Raw genomic sequence first — 9,133 nt, 5'->3', positions numbered from 1 at the left:
ACAGAAACGGACACGCCGCTCGTCCGCATCGGGGCCGCGTGGCAGGCGGCCACCTACCTCCCACCGTCCAACATAAATGCGCACGCGCGGTCGGCCTCACTTGTCATCCGCCCAGGCGCGCGGTAGGCGTCCTTCTTAAATGGGAAGCCATAGACCGGTCGCAGTCCACCCTCCCACTCCAGTCGCGCGGCCTCCTCGAAACCCGACACCCAAACCCTAGCTCTCCCTTCCCCTTCCTCGAGCTCGCCGGCCACCGACAACCATGGGGTGGTGGAACACCGGCCGCAAGGGGGAGCACAACTGCGAAGCTGGCTTGTCCTCGGGCTGCCGCCACCGCAGCGTCAAAGCTGAACTCGCATCACCATCACGGAGGGCCCCCACGCCTCCCGCGTTCACCATCGCCCCTACAGCCGCCGGCGAGCGCGGCCTGCACTACATCCACGCGGATGTTTGCCGTCGTTATTGGGAGACGAGGACGCCGCTCCCCTGGAGCGACGTGCACCTGCCCAATAACTGGCATTTGTCCGTGGGTCGGGTGCCGATCCCGCCGGTCCCGACGAGCGGCCATGCGCACCGCGAGGAGATCGAACGCCGCCGCCGCCTCATGCCAGACGACCTCTACTACGACCCCAGATACGGCGTCGACTCTGCCCTCTGGGACATGTGGTTTCGGGATGAGCACGACACGTAGTGTGCCTCCTTCTTTGCCGGCACCTCGTCGGGGCCGCAGCGGCCACGTGAGCGCCGTGCCCTCCCCAAGTGCGCGGGCGTAGGGTGGTGCGCGGCATCACGCCGACGCCATCGCCGCTGCCCTCTCCGTCGCCACCACCACCTCCTCGCGTGACAGAGGAGGAGGAGGCCGGCTCCTTCAACGTGTCATGAAAGACTCCATGAACACGCACGATGAGCGCCAATAGGAGGGCCTGGAGACCATGATGGCCATCTCTGCGGCCGGCGACGTGGCCGTGCCGGAGCTGGAGATGAGGGATGAGGTGATGTAGGAGCAGCCCGTCGCCGCATTCCACCCGGGCCCAGTGGGCCAGCGGTGGAGCTGGCCGTGGATGGCCACGGACATGGCCGACACCGTGTGGGACGTGAATTGGTGCCTCACGCCACTGTGGTCACCGGAGCGCGAGGCGTCGCCACGGGGGGGGGGGGGGGGCAGGCACCTCCCACCTTCCAGCAAGCTCCCGTCTACCAGGCACCGCCGTCCCACCTCTGGATGCCGCCGGCCTACGTCGACCTCGTGAGCGACGAGGACGACAACGGCGACGCGTGAAAAGACGGCCACGGCCACGGCAGGAGCGCACGGGCGGCGGTTTTCTTTTGTTTTTTTGGTTAATTATGTTTATGTGAACTGTGGAACAGGGCCGTTCTATGGCCATGATATTTAATTATGTTCTTATGTTTGCATTTATCTTATTTTTTCGGCATTTTATTTCAGTTTTTGCATTTTTTTAATCACGTCCATCCCGGACATGATTTGAGATGCGGTCGCGCGTTGGGCGCACCGACATGACAACGGCCCCAAATAGACATGAATGACCCCATTACCGCTCCAAACGGACGAAAGCAGGCCAAAACAAACGTCCGTTTAAGGTCGTGTGCTGGAGTTGGCCTTAGACACGGATCTCACGTCGCTTCTTTCTACGAGCTGGAGATTCGTCGACGGAGTAGTTCTTCGCGTGTTTGTCCGTGTATGGACCTACATGGACCTGACGAATCGGCCATGTGTACCCAAACACAGCGGGTTACATGCTTGGTCGGGGCCGGCAGAGGAGTACTGCATACTTTTACTCTGGCACGTGTCTTGATCGTTTGGTCTCAATCTGGTCATCTACTAGTGGCCTAGTGGGTAAATACCGGACCAACAGTAATAATCTAGTAGCTCGGACAAAGGAATCGTCCTCTTTCCAACTCACGTGAGGTGTGCCCGTGCAAATGACTCGTGTAGCACTTGCATGGCATGAGTCTCGCTACGAAAAGTTGGCTAGCTGGCCCGAGTCAAGGTCCACGACAAGTCGCCGGCCGGCCACCACAACGTGAGAAGTGGAGTCTACCCCCACTCCACCATCCACAAGGATGCCGGCAATGGACAGGTCCCACTCCACGTGCCCGACGTGGCAACGGACACAAGTCCTATTGAGTCCGGCTTAGCCAGGCCGGTCTCGCTTGAGCTCTAGCTGCGGTGGCCGCGTCCTGGCAAGCACTCCATCTCCTGCTCTCTTTCTTGGTTTGCCACCGCCGGTTTCCGTTGCGTTGATCTCCCAAATTACTTAACCTGCATCTGCATCTGCATGCATGGCCACGTCATGGAAAGAAACGTTGGAAAGTCGTCACGCATGCAAGCATGCAAGTCGTCAAACCCCCCGGAAAACTGTTTCCACCTTCCGTTCATGGGCTGGCGTTCACCCGTAGAAGACAAGAAGAGTATATTTATGGCCTGTTCGGAGTGTCACCGCTCGAGAACTCCACTCCCGGAGCGGGGTAGCTTCAGCTGAAAATAAAGCAGCGGGAAAACACCCGCTCCGCAGATCCTCATATTTCTTGGAGCCGGCGGACTACCGCACAGGGCCTTAGTTGCATACTCCTCCTAGCTCTCAAGGGGTCACCACCTCGCTAATAGTGGCAGCAGCCTACGGACCGTTTCAACTGACCCAGAGTACATGAAAAAGTCCGCACGGAAAGTCAACCGTCCATGAACTCAATGTGCGTACCTAGCGAACGTAACTTCTAAAAAAGTCAAACAAAGCTTCAAATGCTCTTTACCTGTTTCCTCCACGTCCCATGCAACGGTCTTTAGAATTGTACAATTCTTCCTGCTTGGTACCCATTTCGCAGTATTGCATGGATAGAAAAGTATTACACTGTTATGTAAGAGACTTGGCATGCATCATGACCATCGATCATTCGATCAAGTAAATCTTGAGAGAGACTTGAATAGTCCAACGGCCACGAACATGGTCAGCTTCTGAATTAGACAAACTTTCTAAAGTATACTACTGCTATACTACACCGTTACTAGTCGTCATCGTTAATCCTTATCTTTGCTAAATTTAGTACCGCTAGCTAGGTAAAACATGCATGTAGCATAAAGTAATCTGGTCAGATAGGGATAAGACTTACTCTAACCTTCATTGACGGCGGTTGTCGTTCTAGACTTCTAGTGCGCTAGTTCTATGGAGTCTTAGCACGATGACTTCCCGACTGTCTATTACAATAAGGTGTACCCGGCTCTTACAATAAGGTGTACCCGGCTCCAATGAGGGAAAGGTGAAGATGGCGGCACGCCTTCAGCTCGCTCCAGTGCTACTAGTAGTTGCCAGACGGTCTATGGGCCTAGATGTATTTCCAATTTTTGGTGTTTCTTGCACTTCCACGACGGTAGATGAATAGATCGGAAGTTATCCTGAAAAAAAAAGTTGCTAGCAGACCGGAGAAGCATATTCGCGAAAAGCTTGTGCTGTGTGATCATGAGAGTCACAAGCTTCACATGCTCAGAAATACGGTACATATATAGCTCCCGGCCGGGAAACAATAGTGCAGAATCGGGCTTTAGCACCGGTTCATTAGGCCCTTTAGTGCCGGTTCTGTAACCGACACTAAAGGATGGGGACTAAAGCCCCCCCCCCCCCCCTTTAGTACCGGTTCAACACGAACCGCCACTAAAGGGCCACCACGTGGCACGAGCCCGCGTCGAGGGCGGGGAGACCTTTAGTACCGGTTGGTAACACCAACCGGTACTAAAATGTTTGTGGTTTTGGTTTTATTATTTTTTTTATTTTTTTCATTTGCTGGTATTTTATGATACTACATAATATACACGTTATGCATATATATAAATAGAATTTCTCTCTCTCTCTCTCTCTCTCTCTATATATATATATATATATATATATATATATATATCATCGAATGTCTCGCACCATCATTCACACATACACATGTATATATACAATTTGATATACACAATTTCTCCTACAATATGCAGATCGTTACGTGGAGTCATGACCTCGGTATCGGGTAATGGAATTCTCCTCTGGGATCTATGACCTGGTCGAGCAGAAATCCCGCTATTTCCTCTTGAAGTGCTCGTACGCGAGCCTCCGGTAGTAGCTGACCCCGCATCTCCTTCATCTTTAAAGAAGAGATCAAAATATACATGTATTGTTAGTTGTGTGTATATATATTAGATAATGATGTAAAAATTGTGAATAGTGTTCTGTCAAACGTACCCAGAGGTCTCTATCAGTTCTGGTCCTTTCGGTAGTTATCATGCGAATGTTCTCGCAAACGTAGAACTCACATAAATCAGTCCCCGGCGCCTGCTTCAGGGCCTTTACGAGAATAGAATTCAATCAGATAATAATTAGTCAAGCATGATAATTAATGACATTGAAACTAGAATTAAAGAGATATGGTAGCTAGCTGGTACTAGCTACTTAATTAATTACCTTGGGTCGGATCCATTTCAGCTCTTTTCTCCATTGGTCATCAACCTGTTTGATGAACTTTTGCCTAGCCCTGCCTGCCGGCAAAGAAAATGAATAAATGAGTTATTAATTAGTTGACAGACGGTCTACATGCCTAGATGTATTTCCAACTTCTGGTGTTCCTTGTACTTCCTCGACGGTAGATGAATAGATCGAAAGTTATCCTGGAAAATAAAAGTTGCTAGCAGCTCTCTGAGAAGCATGTGCGCGAAAAGCTTGTGCTGTGTGATCATGAGAGTCACAAGCTTCACGTGCTCAGGAGTACATATATAGCTCCCGGCTGGGAAAGGCACAGGACGAGGTAGGGCTTAACTAACATGTGTATCTCATGCCCGTGCATGCCCAGGTTATCTATCTGGAAAGCTGTTAGGGCCGTACTGATGGGCATGATTACGTCCGTTTGCTGGTTGCTGGTCAGTGTCTCAGTTAATTAATTTGCGAAGCGGACGAGCGACGGCCGGACACATGCTAAAGTTGCGATGCAGTCGTACATACAGGAATAATCTACATTGCCGTGTCCAGTCGGCAACAGAGACACTAAGTTGAGCAGGGAAGAACGCAAATACATAAACTAATTAGCTGCTAATATAAAATTGCACCGGCGGCTGCCCAAGGCAGGCGCGCCGCCGGCGGTGAAAACAATGTGTGTTTGGTACGGGCTCCATACACGAATCTGCCTGGAGGTTCAGCACCGGCGGCCGTGTGAACGCACGCGCGCATGCCTCGGCTGCATGTCGCGACCGTCACTTTCGTCGCCGCGCGCGCCAGGCGGATTATTAGTTCCGTGGGACTCTGGTGATCTGAGATGGATCCGGCCCGTTGATACATATACAATACACCCGCGGCATGCAAATGTCGGATCCACAATTTCCCACAGCTAAAATGGTTTGTGCCGTTTCTTTCCTCGTCTTGTCCACCCAGGCGGACGAGACTTACCTGCTCCCTTCCCATGCTCCCATCCGTGCTCCCGCATACGTGGCTTGATTTGATTGGAAGAAAATAAGGCCCAGCCCCACCCCCTGAAAATCAGGGGGGGAGATGATTAGATTAGAAAAGAAAAAGGGAAAAGAACAGCCGTAGGATGAAGTGGGAGCACGGATGGGAGCATGGAGAGGGAGCAGGCAAGCCGGATCCCACCCAGGCATGCACTATCGATCTTTGCGTGACCGGCCCTCGGACAGTTTCCATATCCGCATCCCAAACAAGGCAAGACGCGAGGATCTCGGATTAGATTCTTCAATGTAGAATATGTGAATTGCACGATCTATTGCTCTCGTACATAGGCACGTATATATCATGTACAAAGATGGGCCACGGACCTCAACTATACAAGGACTAGGAGGCGGGCCCAATACACAATATGCACATAACACATATACTCAACCCCCCCCCCCCCCCCCCCCCCCCCCGCACCCCGCCGCAGTCGAAGCGGCACCGCGGCTGACTCAAAGACTGGACCGGAACTCCTCAAATGACGCTGTAGACAAGCCCTTGGTCATGATATCTGCAAATTGTTGGGAAGTAGGGACGTGTAAAACACGAATATGGCCAAGGGCCACCTGTTCCCGAACGAAATGAATATCTAACTCAATATGCTTGGTCCGTCGATGATGCACCGGGTTAGCGGAGAGGTAGACCGCCGAGACGTTGTCGCAGTAGACCACCGTGGCACGGTCAACAGGGCAAGAGAGCTCCTGAAGCAGCCGGCGAAGCCACGAACACTCGGCGACAACATTGGCCACCGCACGATACTCAGCCTCAGCACTGGAACGAGAGACCGTAGGCTGCCGCTTGGACGACCATGAGATGATTGAGGGTCCAAGGTAGACACAATAGCCCGAAGTGAATCGACGAGTGTCAGGGCAGCCCGCCCAGTCTGCATCGGAGTAGGTGGTGAGGGCGGTGTCGGCGGAGGCGTGAAGCCTGACGCCAAGATGCATAGTGCCACAGATATAGCGGAGAATCCGCTTGACGGCAGCCCAATGAACGTCGCGAGGAGCATGTATATGAAGACACACCTGCTGCACGGCATATTGGATCTCCGGTCGAGTCAGAGTGAGGTACTAGAGAGCACCAACGATAGACCGATAGAAAGCAGCATCCGAAGCAGGAGAACCATCCGTGGCAGAAAGCTTGGCCTTCGTATCAACAGGCGTAGCGGCGGGCTTGCAGTTAAGCATGCCGGCGCGCTCGAGGAGCTCATGAGCGTACTTCCGCTGATTAAGGAAGAAGCCATCCGGACGGCGCACCACCTCGACACCGAGGAAGTAGTGTAAAGGACCCAAGTCCATGATGGTGAACTCAGCGCGAAGACGAGCCGTGAGCTGACTGAGGAGGCCAGCCGTACATGCCGTCAGGATGATGTCGTCGACATAGAGCAACAAGTAGGTCGTGTCAGAGCCTTGATGATAAACGAAGAGTGAGGCGTCCGAGCGGGTAGAGCAGAACCCATGGTGGTGGAGAAACGCCGCGATGCATTGGTACCAAGCGCACGGAGCCTGCTTGAGTCCGTACAAGGACTGCGAAAGCAGGCACACCTTGTCAGGAAGCACCGGGTCAACAAACCCGGTGGGCTGCTAACAGAAGACCTGCTCCTCGAGGTGACCATGGAGGAAGGCGTTGGAGACATCCATCTGGTGCACCGGCCAAGCACGGGAGACCGCAAGATGGAGGACCGTGCGTATCGTGCCGGCTTGACGACATGAGCGAAGGTGTCGGTGAAGTCGATGCCAGCACGCTGTCGGAAGCCACAAACGACCCAGCGCGCTTTGTAGCGATCAAGGGTACCATCAGGACGGAGTTTGTGTTTAATTCCCCACTTCCCGGTTATCACGTTGGCGTGCTGGGGACGGGGAACAAGCTGCCACGTTCGGTTGCGCAACAGGGCGTCAAACTCCTCTTGCATCGCAGCTATCCAGAGCGGGTCATGAAGAGCGGCTCGACCGGAGGACGGCGACGGCTCAGAGGTGGACGCCGCATGGACATAGCCATCCGAGGCTTAGCGCGAGCTCGGGCAAAAAACGCCCGTACGGGCGCGGGTGACCGGACCGTCCACAGGCGCCGAGGGGGCCGGGGGCACCGGGGTCGCCGAGGGGGCCAGGGGTGCCGAGGGGGCCGCGGGCACCGGGGGGTGGGGGGGCGGGGGCCTTTTGTCCGCGGGAGCCGCGGGTGCCAACGTCGGGGGAGCCGAGGGGGCCGCGGGCGCCGGAGGAGCCGCGGGTGCCAACGTCGGGGGCGCCAGTGCCGCGGCTGTAGGAGTTGCCGCATGCGGGAGGCGCGCCTCAAAGCCAGGGGCGGGCCAAGAGAGACGCGCGAGCGCCCTGGGAGAGGCGTCGAGGAGCCAGCGTCACCAGTGGTGGGAGGAACAGTCGGGGGTACCTGGTGAAACGGAAACACATGCTCATCAAAGTAAACGTGCCGGGAAGTGAACACAAGGTGGGAGATGGGATCGTAGTACTGATATCCCTTGGGGTTGGAGGGATAGCCGATGAAGATGCAAGCGACAGATCGAGGTGCAAACTTGTGAGAAGCAGTGTCGGCAGTGCTGGATAGCAAAGGCACCCAAAAATACGCAAGACATCATAAGATGGGGGCATACCAAAGAGAAGATGGTCAGGTGCGTAGTTCCACCATGGGCGGCAGGGTCTAATGTTAAGGAGAAGTGATGAAATGGTGAGTGCGTCCGGCCAGAAACGAGGCGGCGCGTTAGCATGAAATAGGAGCGTGCGAACGCAGTCGCTCAGAGTGCGAAGGACGCGTTCGGCTCGACCGTTGTGCTGTGAAGTATACGGACATATGAGACGAAAAACTGTGCCGTGATGCGACAAAAGTGCGGAAAGCAAGGTTGTCGAACTCTTTTCCATTGTCAGTCTGAAGAGTAAGGATGGGACGTCCAAACTGCGTGCTGACATAGGAGTAAAAAGCCGTCAAAGTGGAGAGTGCATTCGACTTTTTGCGCAAAGGAAAAGTCTACACATAATGAGACTAATCATCTAAGATAACCAGAAAGTATAAATAGCCCGAATTATTAGGAACCGGAGAGGTCCACACATCGCTATGAATCAACTGAAAAGGAAAAGACGCGATGGTGGTGGAGTTATTAAACAGAAGGCGAACATGTTTGCCGACACGACATGCATGACAGGTGTGATCCTCTACCTTATGGCAACTGAAACTGAAACTCTTAAGAATAGGACGAAGTGTGACGGGGTTGGGATGACCCAAACGAGCGTGCCAGAGATCGACGCCGGCGGAGAGAGCAACTGGTGCGGTGGTGGAGGTGGACGGCGAATGCACCGGATAGATCTCGTCGAGGCTGTCACATCGGTGAAGTATCATCCTGGTGCGAGCGACCTTGACACAAAACCCAAGCTCGTCAAATTCAACAGTAACATGATTTTCACGAGTTAAACGACGAACGGAAATAAGGCTCTTAATAAGATGATGTGACACAAGTATGTTAGACAAAGTAATAGGCATGGAATTAGAAGGAAAAGATGTGTGCCCGACATGTGTGATAGGGAGTGTGGAACCGTCGCCGACAATGATGCGATCGGACGGGGCGGCCGGCGCAGGGAGGCGCGCGGTTGGCGGCGGCGGCGGCGCGAAGGAGACGCACGGCGGCGGCGGCGACGGAAACG

General features: G+C 54.1%; 1 protein-coding gene across 1 annotated transcript; it reads left to right on the top strand.

The window, feature by feature from the left end:
• Window positions 1–262: 262 nt before the first annotated feature.
• LOC141028205 (uncharacterized) lies at window positions 263–691 on the top strand. The gene has a single exon (XM_073506072.1). It carries the CDS (start codon window positions 263–265, stop codon window positions 689–691), a length of 429 nt encoding a protein of 142 aa, XP_073362173.1.
• Window positions 692–9,133: the final 8,442 nt, after the last annotated feature.

The sequence above is a fragment of the Aegilops tauschii genome, unplaced genomic scaffold (assembly GCF_002575655.3).
Source record: "Aegilops tauschii subsp. strangulata cultivar AL8/78 unplaced genomic scaffold, Aet v6.0 Super-Scaffold_267, whole genome shotgun sequence".
Classification (NCBI taxonomy): Eukaryota; Viridiplantae; Streptophyta; class Magnoliopsida; order Poales; family Poaceae; genus Aegilops; species Aegilops tauschii.
Note: the sequence above shows the minus strand (reverse complement) of the source record. Positions and strands in the feature narration are given on the sequence as shown.

What these genes read in the sequence shown, in the direction of transcription:
- LOC141028205 (XM_073506072.1), top strand. Translation starts at nt 263, where the DNA reads ATGGGGTGGTGGAACACCGGCCGCAAGGGGGAGCACAACTGCGAAGCT.